We start from the raw sequence: 14,622 nt of genomic DNA, 5'->3' as shown, positions 1-14,622 counted from the left end.
GGATGGTTTTTATAATGCCTGTGATATACACCTGATAGGGGGGGACCATCGCCCAACCACGGGCGGCCTCGGGCTACTAGTGGTGGTAGTGCTCAAGGGCCCTTCCCCCCCATCATTGCTACTTTGCTGGGCTGCATGAGGTATTTCATGCTCCTTGACCCCGCTACGTCCAGATCGAGCACAACAAAAAGCCCAAGTGTGGCCTCGGCCCCGATGACAACACATATGCCGTTGCTGACTGCTCGGCCTTGCGCATACTGCATCAATTATTGCGGCTCTGTCGTTCCCATGGTGCGGCAACATATATTGCGTAAACTCGGGCGCTCCATTACTGATGACGGATGGCACCTAATCTGTACATACCTCCCCCCATAGCAGTTTGGGTCACGAAAAAAAGTTTGCGCCGCTAGCGATCGAGTGACTGGTATCCATGGATGACGCAGAGCAGAGAACCTTCCCTCTTCCCGGTTGGGCGGTGTTGCTACATCCTGCTCTCGGTCCAACTCATGTCACGGTGAACGGCGATACTGTCCAACGGCATCTGGTCCATTCGTATCCCAGAGCCGTGGTTTCCATAAACAACTATGCGAGGCCCAGCCGGGTAACCTTCGGGGAATAGCCTCAGACTGTCGGGTCTCTCATCGCCCAGCGGTTGGAAGGCACCCGGACAGTCCGCGGCGCCTCGCTTCGCCTTCGCAAAACCCCCCCTGGCTTTGCCGCCACCAATAGTGATGATGGATTTTATCTCTTCCCCGTTGTTCCTTTCTTTGCTAGATTTCGAAGCAAATCGCCTCCCGACAAGGCAATGGACGAGGGGTCGCATCGTGGGAAGAGAGGCGGTCACGATTGCCACGGCTGCTTCCGCCACTGACCAGAGGAGGGACGGGGCGATGGCTCCTAATACCAAAAAAAAAAAAAAAATGCAAACGTCAGGTGGGGCTGGTAAGATGATCTGTCCTGGTGAGCCGGGCTTACTGGTAATGTTGGCTTGCTGGACCTCGAGATCGAGGAGCGCCTTGAGTCGGATGCAGGAGAATATCACCACGCTGGAGGCTTGAGTCAACCCTGCCACGGCCCACAAAGGATACCGACGGATAGGAGCACGGCAACTTACAGCATACCTAGAAGAAACACTCCGGCAATGGCCAGTTTCTGCTGCACCCGCATCTTCAACTTCAACACTTCGTGCGTCGGCAGTGCCAGAATGAAGACCTCCTGGATGATATTGGGAACAGAGCTGCCAAAGTGGAAGTGCGATGTGTTGATGCAAACCCCCGGGATGAACGGGTTATACACCTTGTGGACAGGATTGCACTGAAACACGTTCACGAGGATAGCTGCGAACCACCACATGGCCACGGCGATGCCGAGGATAGTGGCGCCCTTCTTCATGAAGTTGGTGGGGAAGATGCGGCAGTACATGGCAAGAATCGAGGCCTTGACTAGCGCGATTAAAGTGAAGTAAAGAAACACGGTGATGAAGAGATACTGTTGGGTTACCGGTCAATATAGAAGCATCTTATTGACATCTTGGATGGTCGGCTTACCAGAGTTCCCCTGTTGAATCGTTCTGGGTCTTCGATCATATTCGTGACCATGTGCTTGCCGATTCCGCCTCTATGGACAGCTGTGAATGGCGTCCTGTTAGTGGCCTTGACAACGCAGCTGGTGGGGAATTAACTAACCTAGAATTCCGATGGCCATATACACAAAAAGAATTGCCTTGTCATATACGTCAGTGTTAAGTATTCCACTTTCCCGTGTTGGGCGGCCAACAATTTCCTTACTTGAGAGGCCAGAATCAGCCAGTCATCTATCCCAAACCCGACAATGGAGCGCCATCTCACACTAAAGCGCACGGAAACGGCCAAGACCGCAACCACGGTCAAAGCAACGATTGTCCTGACAACAAGCGGTCCATCATCCTGTGTCATGAAATCGGGCGGCAGATCCGACAGCGCAGGAGTGATGTCCATGGCCAGGGACTCGAGTCGGAGCAGGCGGGGCCACGGTTACCTGCGGCGTATGGCAAGATCGGGGACAATGGTAGATCATAAACATAACAACAAGACCGGTATGCACAAGGGAAGCAGAGGCGGGAACGGGTAGGGCTATGATATGCACAAGGAGCAAGTCGCTCTGCCCTTCCTCAGATTGGCACAGGGGGTTCGCCCAGCTTTCCACTACCTTCTGTAACGTGTGCGCGCACCTCCCATTTGCTGGCTGCGCCCCGAGGCAACTCGAGATTAACGAATGCACGAGAGTTGCGGCCTGCCCGCCAGCGGCGTAGCCGGCAGCGGGCCCAAGATATGGGATGAGTCTTTTTTCCGGCGGGAGCCGCACAAAAGGGTGAGCGTAGGAGTCTTCGTGTAAATTGTGTTTGTCAACTTGGTACTCTTTATTCTTGCGCAAATTTCTGTCGATTTGGCTTGTCAGGAGAAGAGGGAAAACCGGGAAAAAGAATAATGCCTACTAATATCGTAGACCTCTCTTGTTGGCCTTCAGGTTCTAGATGCCCCCTCCATATCTGTATTGCAGCCCTAAGAAGAATACCTGAGCGCCACAGCCCCCAACCCTGCCGCACTCGTAATGCTGTTTGTGCCGTTCATCGGCCGACTTACCCCACGGGTTACAGGAGTTGGGGCTAAAAGTGACTGGGGATCTCTGTTAGTGCGGATCACGTGACGCACCGATAAATTCTAGAGTCATATGGCCTACACTAACAGCACCGTCCGGTTACTCTTGGTCCCAACTTCCGTAGACTCTTGGCATGGTATGGCATGAGAAGGGCTGAGAGGCACCGCCGCGGGATCTGCGAATCAGTTTACGCTAGCCACTAAGGTTTGCCTCCGAACTTACCTAATGTGAACATATTTTCCAATTGATCGCGCTCTCGCTAAGGTGTTGTGCATTAGTCCCAAGGGCTCAGCACCCTGTGGCGCACAATGCCGCTTCAAGAGATTGAGAAACTTAGGGCAGAGCCTCCCTAGGGTCTTGCAGATGCCAACACTTGCAGATTGGGGTCGGAAAACGCACAATCGAGTCACCTACCGGGATAGGTTTCTGCGTAGCTACGTTACGAATTTGGGGAGACGGTGGGAGATGGTTGCTATCAAAGGGCATTTGTGAACAGCTGCAAAGTGTGGGGCTACCATTTGTGAACAAACAATCGAATCATATCATTAATACTATGTCCCTTGGTATCTACCTGTAACGCCATTGCCAACCTCCCAGATGCCGACCAACCTTGAACCAGTGTGACCTCCCATGATCAACGACACCATTTACTCTCCATATCCCAATTTGGGATCCGCTTGGACTCCCCTCATTTTTCTTTTTCTTTTTCTTTTTTTTTTACTCATCGGATGTGCTTCAGAAGCCGTCTGTACTTCTCCACGACGATGTTCCTCTCGCCCGCCTTCCACCTCAGCCTCTGGTCCTCGTCAATCGTAATGACATCGGCATCCATCCCCGCAATCTTGCCCGGCGTCTCGGTAACCGGCACCGCCTGCTTCAACAGGTCCTTTAACAGGCTGGTATGGGGCATGCGGCACCACTCGGCCTCATAGACCAACCACTCCCCCAGGCTCTTCAGCTTGGGCGCGTGCCTGGGCTCAAGCGAGCCGCCGAGCCCGCAGCTCAACCTCGCCAGGCAGCCCACCAGCATGACCCAGGTGATCACCTCGGCCGCGCTCGTCGACCCGGGCGGCTGGCGGAACTCGACCGTGCCGAGCCCGGCGCCCTCGTTGAGGTTGGCGAACCCCCAGCGGTAGGCGTCGTGCTGGAAGTCCTCGCCGGGGCGGGCGCGGAGCGCGCGGCCCGTGGGCGAGGCGGCGTCGCACCAGTTCATGCGGGCGGCAAGCCCCTCGAACGACTGCTGAGCGTCGATGCGGTCGAAGCACTGGGCCATGGACAGCGCGCCAAAGTAGCGGTTGTTGCGGTTGCTCTTGGCCCAGACGCTCCGCCGCCGGTAGGGCGGCACGAGCGCGTCGAGGCACGGCTCAAAGTACAGCGCGCTCTTGGCCAGCGCCCGCGCCTGCCCCAGCGTCCAGTAGCCCGGTTCGGGGACCACGTGCACGTGCGTGAAGCACTGGTGCGTCGTCGTCAGCTCAAAGTGGGCGTGGAGTGCGTGCAGCAGGTCGCCGAGTTCGGACTGCCAGGCGTGCGGGTGCCGCGACAATCGGCGGAAGGGCGAGACGAGCTTGATGCCGAAGCGGTGGTCCCGCGGCCGCGCGGGGATGGAGAGCTCGCTGGTGATGGTCCATTCACGCGACGAGACGGCCGACGCCGACGGGTCCGGGTCGGCGATGTGGTTGGGGATTCCAGCCAGGGTGAGCTGAGTGCTGAGCTCGTCTTGGAGCGAGGTGACGATCTTGTGGTCGCGGTGCCGGCTGCGGATGACGAGGCCCAGCTCGACGCAGAAGCGGAATTCAGGGGGTTCGATCCTGGAGCTTGTTGGCTCAGAGACATGGCGGTAGGTGCTGGCCCAGTGCTGGCCGCCGTGGTGGTCATAATCCGCAACGTGAAAGTGCGGCATTGTGACGGTTGTTGAGCTGATCGGATATGGGTAAAGGTATGAGTAAGATGAGAATATTAGGGCGACGTTTCACAGGTGATGCATGTGAAGAGGGGAGCGGGCCGGGTGTATCTAAGTATATATGTGTGTTTGGGGCGGCTAGCGTCGATACACAAGAGGACAATTATTGTGTGGCAAACTTGACTGCTTCAAGTCAACCGCTTGCTGGCGATAGCATGGTCCGACATGTTCAGCCTCCGGGGACCGAAGGGCCCTATATAGACGGAGGCTGTCCATAGCTATCAGATGGCAGACGGCCGCGGCGCCGTGGACCCACAGATGTTCGTTCTGCCTGGAAGCATGCAGCGAGCATACCGGAGGACGGAGTCATTGTGAGGACGGCTCTTGCATCTGACAGGTCGAAGGGGAGCGGGTGGTGTGGGGCGCCGGCAATGGCTCAGCCCGGCGGGATTTGGCGTGCATTCGGCGTGCATTTGGGGAGGGATCCAAGCTGTTTGGGGGGGTACGGACGTTGCCAGGGTGCGCCGGCGGTTTCCGTAGGCAACAGCCAGCAAATGAGGTTGCACAGAGCGATGACGCGGGGGAGAAGGTGAGGTTTCCTAGGTTTGGGAAAAGTGGGAAGCCAAACGTTGCTCCACCTGCTCCTCCTACCGAAAATACGCTGCTCGGCCTTGCCAGCCGGCCGGATCTCTCTGCCAGCCGGCCGTCTCTCGAGGCCGCCAGGCGGCTATGGCTGCACGCCCACAGACTGGGGTTCTCGCCATCCCTGCAATTCTCCGCGGCTCAGCCTCTGCTTCGTGCATAGCCCGCGAAGCATTGGACGTCAAAGGCTGAACGATGAACCCTAGCGCACCCGACGCTCTGGAACCGACCTCCTGGCGACGTCGACGACGACCTCCCATGGTCCTGGGAATCCGCCGTGGATCCTCGTCGGGATTCATAGACGCGCGACTACCGCAAGCCGACTAATTATGAGCTCAAGTTTGCTGAGTGGCTGGCTGCACGGAACCAAGTCCGAAAGTATCGAAAGCATCTTGGGCGCGAGGGTCGACCAGCAGAGCCAACAGACCCAACAAATTGCACCGTGTTTCATGACAATCCGCTGATACGAGGAGTCGGAAGACCTGATTAGCACATGGCCATAAGTCATGGCATTGTTGGTTTGATTCCAGGGTCTGTACTCGACATAAACACTTCTCTCTAGCTGCAGTGGATTGAAACGGCGCTAACATGGATTCTTTTCTTGTCATCACTTCATTAAATCAATTAGATAGGTAGGTACTGTACGTAGCGGTTACTGTTCTCAATCTTAGTAGTTGGTACTGTAGCGCTCTGTGGGGTGACTTTAGGCGCCTGCGTCAGCTCATGCAGCAGCCTAATCTGGCATTGGAACGGTTGTCCTTTGTCAGAGGACACTTATCCTCTGTAACCTGTTCACTGTTGCCTTTCTTGCCACCCTCACCATTAGAGTTTCCGACTCTTTCCGTCTCCTCTTCTGTGACAGCGGAGAGGAATCCTTGTCCCTCTGCGGACTCGGTACCCTCGGCTTCCCATTCGGACCCATGACCCGAATCAATCACCGCCAGTGGGCTGGGAGAATCGTTGATCTCGTCTTTGCCATCTGCGATGATTGTCATATCCTCAATGACAATCTTCCTTTTCTTCAACCACGACAAAGTTTGGCACATCTCCTCTTCCTCACGCGGCTCACAAATCGGACAATACTCCTCCAGTTTTAGAATTTTGCGAAACCTCGCGTGATCGTTCCAGGACCCTTGACGCCGCAGTTTGCCAAAAAGCACCGTATGACAGCGGTACTTGACCAGCTGGGGGTACTTGGACGGAGCTGACTGACCCATGCTTCTCTCTACCTGACCTGCCGGTCGGCAATCTGATTTTGGGTAACCGAGAGAGTAGTAGCTAGGAATTGGACGGGAACCGGCAAAGAACTAAAATAGGTCCTTAGATCGAGTGCAGTTGTGAACAACGGCGAATACTTCTGCGCATAATAGGGTTGTTCCGGGGCAAAATGTGACACAATTCACCTGGTCATTATCAGCTGGTAAGGTGATACTAGGAACTACAGGTTGGCGTCAGGTTGGACTCTCAAGCGACGATTTCCTCTGATTGACCTGGGTACCGTTGCTTTGTGTCTCGGAGCTGGCTTTGTGGTTAATAGATGTAGTACTTAGGTAGGTTTTTTTTCTTTTTCTTTTTCTTTCTTTTCTTTTCTTTTCTTTCTTTTAGGAGGGGGGGAGAGAAAAATAATATATATTGAATGGTGCAGAAACACACACCTACAACCACATACCCATCAAAGCAAGAGAGAGGGCAAAGGTAGCTAAATGCCAACCAGACAACATGTACCGCGGTTTAGACTGCTGTTTTTAGCAGGCACGTGGCTTCAAGTTTCAGCAGTTTAAACCAACTCAAAAAGTACATATCGGGTAGGGCAGTGGGGGTACCGATCAATAAGTCGTGGGTTTAACAGCGAGCGTTATAGTAGACCCCCGACGCCACTGAAGCGGAGACGGAGATATCTCCAACACTGACGAAGACCAGAACAACGACTTGGGCCCGGACCGGATTTCGCATGCTGAAGGGTGTCAACAAACATTGCTCGAAGATTGGGAAGGCCAAGACGTACTATAGTATCAATCCGAGGCTCGGCTTCTAGTCGCCCACTAACCCCCCCAACGAAGAGCGATGCCGGTTTAGCGGCTGCTAGCCCGTGCGGTTTCGCCATCAAAGCATTGGGCCTCCTTCCCCTATGGGCCAGTAGTACAAAATCCTCCTCGTGTCACCTCCTTACACAGCGAGGGTGGTGGTAGGCTGTAAAGTGCTCGTAATGCATCGGTCTCTCTCCTCCTACGTACCTTGATACGCTGCGGCGTCGAATCAAGGTGTCCCAGAGCGGGAAACGGAAGTCGAGACATAGATGCTGGTTGTCGTAACTCGAGCCCGGCGTATCCCTTCCCTTGTTTCCCAGCTTTGAAGTCACGAGCGATGAGAATTACAGTCTACTCTCCTTGCGAATGCACGAGAAAGTCTTACAGTTTTGCTCTCTTAAACTGTACTCAGCCCATTTGGGACACACACCCTGCTATATAAAACCGGCACTTCCATGCCCAGAACCATCACTTTTAGCGGAAGCAACCGACGGCTAGTGTTCCATTCTTTCGAACCCAGCGAGTAGTACACGGAGGCGATCTAACCACTCAGTCCCTTCGTCTTCATCAGGGCAGCCGTTGCCCCAGAGCAGTTTTACCAACCTTCTCCGAACTTCAGCAACTCGGTCTGCATCCTTGCACTACTCCTCGATTCGCAGCGCAGTCCAGGGTACTTTACCGCCTACAGATTCCAAAGAAGACTTGGCATAGTTGCCTATTAGCCCCTATAGATACTTCAATTAAAAAGGGAGACTAGCTATATAAATGGGATCTCTCCGCGTCAAACGTGAGCAAATATCCCCCTAAGCTTGCCCTATAGCCCAGGCTCCTCTTCCTCTATAGGGCAGCCCTGTTCCTATATCATGTCAATCGATATACCAGAAAGATACTTAAATTCCTCTTCCTTAGTCAGCTAAGTCACCAGGTTAGCAGGACACTTTATTAGAATACTTGAGGTTTTAATTGAATCAAGTAGGAGGTTGAGATAGGATCCCGTAACTGCTCTCTATATATTCATTTACTCGTATATAAGTTTACAACAATTGTAGAAGAGCCTAGCTTCGTCTCTTGGGTATTTAAACTCTAGCAACGTTCGAGAATTACGTATACATTGCAGCGTTGTTGCTCAAAAACAGGATAAAAAGAGAAGTCAACATTAAGAGGCGTAACTCAGCATTTATACTAGCCACATTTGCCTTTCAAGTGGTCTAAGAGGGGTTTTATAGTAGGGCATGAGGCCCCTCTAGGCAAAGCCCCTCCGTCCTAATTTCTAAATCTGTTCTGGGTCCGCTCCGGCAGAATGCCCGTCTGGTGAATTGGGGAAAACAGTCCCCAGAGGGCAGGGTCCCTCTGATCAGAGGGACACAGTTGCTAGGATGGTGTCCCGGGGGCTGGAACTTGCCGTGGGCCCATTTTCTTTCGCACCATAAGTAGGGCCGTCCTGGCCGTTGCTCCTTAGACAGAACAATCAATTCAGCACTTTTCTTCACACTTGTTGCAAGCTCGATTGACGAGCTTTCTTTGCGTGCAAAGCGATCTCCCTCTGATCAGAAGGAGCTCTATCTGCACATGTTGTTTTGACCTTGTTTAGGCTGCAGGGACCCGATTTGTGGTGGTGTCGCCTGGCCTGTCTTGTCTATCTTGTCTGTCTGACATTTGGCCGTCTTTCGCCCTCCCCTCTTGTTGTTGTGTGTGTAGGTGTGTGTTCCTGCACCATTTCACTGGGACTGCGGATGAGCAAGTGTTGTAGACTATACAACACCGTATTATCTGCGGGCTAGACAAGGTTATCTATAAGCACCTACATGCGCAGCATCTCGGTGCCGCCCCATCTCTGTATAAATCGAGTAGATTCGATTTCCCACCTCCTTCTACCCCACTCCTTCATTCACCCGTTTAGGGAAACGTGGGTAGATCTGATACCATAGGGTAGCTGTTTTCACACCCTACAACACCAAAGGTGTGTAATAATCCTGCTATTGTTGCGTGTTGGCCTATTAAATGGTACAGAAACACACATCTACACCTACATACCTATCAAAACAAGGGGGAGGGCAAAGGCGGCCAAATGCGAGACAGACAAGATAGACAAGACAGGCCAGGCGACACCACCACAAATCGGGTCCCTGCAGCCTAAACAAGGTCAAAACAACATGTGCAGATAAAGCACCCTCTGAGCAGGGGAGATCGCTTTGCACGTAAAGAAAGCTTGTTAATTGAGCCTGCAATAGGTGTGGAAAAGGTGTTGAATTGATTGTCCTGTCTAAGGAGCAATGGCCAGGAAGGCCCTACTTATGGTGCGAAAGAAAATTGGGCCTACGGCAAGTTCCAGCCCTCGGGGCGCCATCCTACCAAGTGTGGCCCTCTAGCCAGCGGGATCCCGCCCTCTGGGGACAGTTTTCCCCGACTCACTAATTATAGGAGTAGCTTCCAGCTACCTCATTCAGGGTGACCGTTGGGTGAACACGTAGATCGCTGGGGTGAGGTGAATGGGGCGGGACCAACTGAGTAGTGGTTGTACGGGCTGAGAAAAACAACGTTATGAGCTTCGGCCACTTTCACACTGGCGACAACACCACGGTTCTCTTGAGGGACGGAATGAAGACAGGGAAGTATTTGCATACAGCTGCCTCTGCTCTTCCCTAGAAACCTATCCAGATAGCGAGCGACGCGCTTTAATGCCGGCCACTCAAAGAAGAGGGTAGACTGACTGGAAAATGCTAGTGAGGCCGCCCAGCGAGCACCCCCAACCTAGGATATTGCCTGGATATCGGCTCTGGTATGTCTAGCATCTCTACCTGCCATCAAATCTTCGAGACGTTCAAAAGGTTAGCGCTTCTAGATCAGCGACGGACCTCCTTCCCCCGCGTAGCCAGCTCTCCGCCTTAAGACCTTGTTTTACTTTTCTAATCAACTAGCAAACTGTCAACACCGCCTTGGTGGCAAGACCAACACTGTTGGAAAGCTCAGGTCCACCCTCGCCCCATCCATAATATACTGGGCTTACTGGATTTTAAACCATTGCTACTTAAGGACATACTATCTGTTTTAAGATCATGCATTTGGTGTCTGCAGATAGGATGGCTGCGCAAATGGGTCTGCGCCTGTGTGAGGTGGATTCAGGTTCCGTATGGGTGAACATCGGGTCCAGTGGAAAGCAGCGCTTGCATTTATGTACTGTCTAGAAGGATTACCAAACGCCTTCCTTCCGACAGTGCGCGTCCGCTCGGCAAAGCCGGAGGAGACTTCTATTTACCTTACCCAGGCAGGCATCTTGTTACCTAATGCTTAAACCAATATTCAAGCCTGTTCTCAACTCGGCTGCTCTTTGCTGTCTCATGTTGACTGCTGTTGGCTAAAAACCGTCGTGCTTCTTTGAGAAATTCGGTCAGCAGCAGGTAGCAGTGTACCAGCTATTATAACATTCTGGTTCAAGACTAGTTGCTGACCCGAAACTCCAGTCCAGTCCAATCCTCCGCTCTCCTTGAACTATCCGCTTTGTAAAGGATCATTAGCCTGGTATCTTTGGAATCTGAGCGTCGAAAGATAAAACTAAAAGGAAGTTAGGAGTTCGGCCGGGGACCACGTCGCATGAGTTGCTGCGCCGTATGTCAGGCTCACCGCTTTGGTTGTGATGGCTGCGATTCGGATCCTTCCCAAGAGGACGCTGGAGACACAGATCACGGGAACCCAAGCAGGTGGATTCCGAATCGAACTATAGTGCTAGACTTGCATTACGCGGCTAGCAGAAAGAAAAGCGTAACCTAGATGCCGCCCCCAAAACTTGAACCTTGCAGCGTTATCTGGACTTAGGATATTATTTTACTATTCTGTAATAAATTCCTGCTTCTATGGAAGTTCGCATGGATAATGTCATGCTTTGATGCACAGCTAACCCCAATGGGAACCTGGCCCCTGTAGCTCTGTGGTCTCATGAGCTGAGAGCAAGGGGTTTGTCGGATTGGCGGACCCCTACAACGATATTAGGAAACAAGTCGTGAGTCTAAGACCGAGATGGAGTATAAAGAGGAGGTGATCGCTCCCCCTCGGCTCGTTATTTCTTCTCCTCTTCATCAGATCAACAGTTCTGTCTAGACATCCCAAAAATCAAACTCTTAGTTTCTTTCGCCTCTCACCTACACTAGCTAAAATGAAGGTACGCAAGCCGCTCGATGTTGTTATAGCTGTCCGCGATGACAACAGCGCCTCGCACCCTAACAGTACACTAAAAAACCTAATAGAGCTACATTACCGTCGCCGTCCTTGCCCTCGCTGGCCAAACCGCCCTCGCCCTCCCCAGCAACGTTGCTAGGGCCACGCCTAACTGCGGCGCGTTGACCGACTTCTGCATCAGAACTCGCGGGTGTACCTGCGACTTCGTGCCGCAGATTAGCTGCCCCAACCCTCCCGACTTCACCTGCAACCTCGCCTGCACGTGCTCCTAAGTGGAGGACGACGTTTGGGATAGTGTGGGGAGACTGGAGATGGGATAGTACAAGGAGAACCGGGAGGAGGAGGGATGGGGGCTGAAGTTCGAGAAATATAACGAAAAACGAATGCAATCAAATGACGCTCGTTACCGGTTAATCCTTGTTTGTTCATATATTTGCTTGCCCACGTCTTCGGACTGGATTTCTATTCAATTCGTAAATCCAGAGCCCCATGACCAAAACAGATCCTCCGGCGTAGGAGAATTGAATGGCGAGGTAATATCTATTTAACGAGTCTAACTACCCTTGTCCTAACATAAAAATTGATTTTTTTGTGGTTGTAATAGATTTATCAACACTTACCTCAGCCTTTTGAGTCGAGACACCCAACGAATACACCACAGTTGCTGTACACTCCTCTCCTCGGCCGGAACCTCCGGAACCGCCGGAAGCGTCTGTTGCACCCCCGGGAATGGTGCCCTTTCCGATGAGGTATAAGCGCCACGTCCGTCCTGTATGCTTGTCTGGCCCAGCAGCGCCCGCGGCAGAAATAGAGCCTCTCTCTAACGCCCCTTTCTTATCCTCTCTACTTCTCCCCTTCCATCCTCCCCTTGTTCCCCACCCTCCAGTTACACCCGCTATTTAGTACTGAATTGGAGAAACGGTCCAGGGTACTTGGATCCTCTGGCCGGAACCTCGGGTTCCCGACCCTCCGGGCTGTGACTTCAGACTGTCGGCCCTCGACATACAGGACGTCGAATTCTTCACCATTTTTGGTTTCTTTTGCTCGCTCCGTTTGGGACCTATCTTTGTTGGCAAAGTGGTCTCCCTCTGACCGGAGGGAGCTCTACGCGCCTATGTTATTTTGAACCTGCACAGGATTCAGGATCTCAGTTTGTTGTGGTGCTCCCTTGCTGGTATTGTTATGTGTTGTCTGTGCAATTCCCCCTGTTTTGGTTGTTTTCTGAGTGCAGGGCAGCCCAATCGCTCACATCCTCGCAATTACACCTATTACGGTCTGTGTACCTTGCGCAGGCTTACCCAGACAAGCGGTTGGGACCCCTAAGGTGTAAATATTATGGAAGGTCCAGGGCCGACTGTCGTAGGGGAAGCCACAAGAGACAGTGGAGAAAGGTGTTTTCTATTCCTTGAAGTTACAATACCTCGAATCCTCACTTCTATTTGTTCCGGCTTCGTACACACAGACAACAAAATTACGTTACATGGGTGTTGCAGTGCTTTTGCGCTTGGAACGACCGCCATCGGATGGACGAGGAATACATGCGGCCAAGGGGATCCGCCAACAAAATTATGCACAAGGGTATTGGGTCAGGGTCGACCAGCATCGGATGGACGAAGGATTAGGGAGCTTAAAGGGATCTGCCAACAAAATTACGTTGAAGAGGTCTTGAGTCCGCCTGCCTAATGAGATTCAGTTGCTAGTAGTGGATCGAAGGAATAGAAATTGGTGAGAGCCTTTACACTTAAGTCCATTCCTCGTCATCGCTTCGGCGGGTATAAAGAGGGCCATCCAACACGCGTTGCATTCTATCTACAGTCACTGTCTCCATCGCCACTGTCTCCATCGCCACTGCATCAATCGGCACTCTCATTCGTCGATCTCCCTCTCACCGGAGCGAAACACTTTAAGAATATCTGGCAACTCTTCGCAAGACGCACGGCCGCAGCCACGATGAAGCTCTCTCTCTGCAGTTGTCATCGCCGGATGGTTCTACAGCATGGCAGCTGCGGACATCCCCGGGATTTGCTACGATATATGTAACAGCGCCCTCCGCGAAGGCAACCGTGTGGGATGGGGCAACCACCTCTGTGAACCCGGCTGCCCCTTCATGGATTACAAGTTGGGTTGCTACCTCTGCGCCTTGCACAACGACATACCGGGAGGAATCAGGTTCGAGGGGACGCAATTCGAGGAAGTTACCCGGTGGTATTGAACCTGGTGGTGAAACCCTCAATGCGACAATCTGTTGTTCGAAGAGCAATGTACCACTACTGTGTCGAGGGGCAGTTGCAGGGAGAGGAAGGGTTTGCGAGTCCGGATGTAGATGGGAACTATTGGAGAGAGGGGGGGGATAGGAGATATTAATAAGGGAAACCTAGAGGACACTAGATGTATTGAGGCTTATTATATATTTCGATTCTTTCCTTTGTTTCCTAGCCGTTTAGAATTCGGAAACCGCAACCATCTAGAATTTACTAGGTCTACATCGAGCGAGAGCAGGTTTTCTGCCCTACTAGGGTACCGACAAAGGGATTGCCCTAATGCTCCACCTATGTATCTACATCTAATTTCTTTACATTCCTCTAGTCTACTACATCCGATATCGTTGATAGAATGGAATTGATCAGAGACAACGACGAGGACTCTAGGTTTTGAGCATGGCCAGGATACCTATTGCATCTCTGATACCCCTCAGCGGGTGAGTCGTGCTAAGAGGAATTCTGGACCTGTTACTATCAAAAATAACTAACGAAGTTCTCAGAGTGGTTCCAAGGCACGCTAAGAGTACAGTACCTTCAAGCACTATTAGTATGAGGCAACAACATTTGGACAAGATATCAAATGGACTTGATTCATTGTACTATCTTGTCAAATTTCCCAACAATGGGGCCGACATTTACTCGCCAATATTTAGAGAGGATTAATGATGTGATAGATGTAATTGGCGCACAGGGCGCTCGCTGAAACAATGTTATGGCGGCCAATCATACGTTATGAGATCGAATGACACTTAGGGAGGCGCCAGAGGCATTGAGAAGAACAGGGACAACGAAGGCACTGGGAAGACAGAAGTTCCGAGAAGAGATTGACATCAAGAGATCAGTTGAGTACAATGATGACCTCGTAACGGGCTCAAAAGCAAATACAATTCCCGAACTATCCCTTCATTCGCGAGTTATACGATGATAGTGCCGGTTGGAGTGGTGATCAGCTCATGTTCGTAGCAGGGAGTTGCGTAGGATT

General features: G+C 52.2%; 3 protein-coding genes across 3 annotated transcripts; 1 reads left to right on the top strand and 2 right to left on the bottom strand.

Annotated features, from left to right (window-relative positions):
* Positions 1–481: 481 nt before the first annotated feature.
* Positions 482–1,976, bottom strand: MFIFM68171_00852 (uncharacterized protein; the record flags this gene model as incomplete). Its single annotated transcript, XM_071056274.1, has 6 exons — positions 482–867; positions 976–1,046; positions 1,115–1,488; positions 1,548–1,627; positions 1,686–1,722; positions 1,788–1,976. The coding sequence occupies 6 exons, from the start codon at positions 1,974–1,976 to the stop codon at positions 482–484; spliced, it is 1,137 nt and encodes a 378-aa protein (XP_070912375.1).
* A 1,382-nt stretch (positions 1,977–3,358) lies between these two features.
* MFIFM68171_00851 (Amidoligase enzyme) lies at positions 3,359–4,537 on the bottom strand (the record flags this gene model as incomplete). The annotated part of the gene is made up of 1 exon (XM_071056273.1): positions 3,359–4,537. The coding sequence occupies one exon, from the start codon at positions 4,535–4,537 to the stop codon at positions 3,359–3,361; it is 1,179 nt and encodes a 392-aa protein (XP_070912374.1).
* A 6,819-nt stretch (positions 4,538–11,356) lies between these two features.
* MFIFM68171_00850 (uncharacterized protein) lies at positions 11,357–11,651 on the top strand (the record flags this gene model as incomplete). Its single annotated transcript, XM_071056272.1, has 2 exons — positions 11,357–11,362; positions 11,448–11,651. 2 exons carry the CDS (start codon positions 11,357–11,359, stop codon positions 11,649–11,651), a joined length of 210 nt encoding a protein of 69 aa, XP_070912373.1.
* Between the last annotated feature and the right edge of the window lie 2,971 nt (positions 11,652–14,622).

This window comes from Madurella fahalii, assembly GCF_045866475.1.
Source record: "Madurella fahalii IFM 68171 DNA, scaffold_1, whole genome shotgun sequence".
NCBI lineage: Eukaryota > Fungi > Ascomycota > Sordariomycetes > Sordariales > Madurella > Madurella fahalii.
This window is presented reverse-complemented; position numbering and strand designations above follow the sequence as displayed.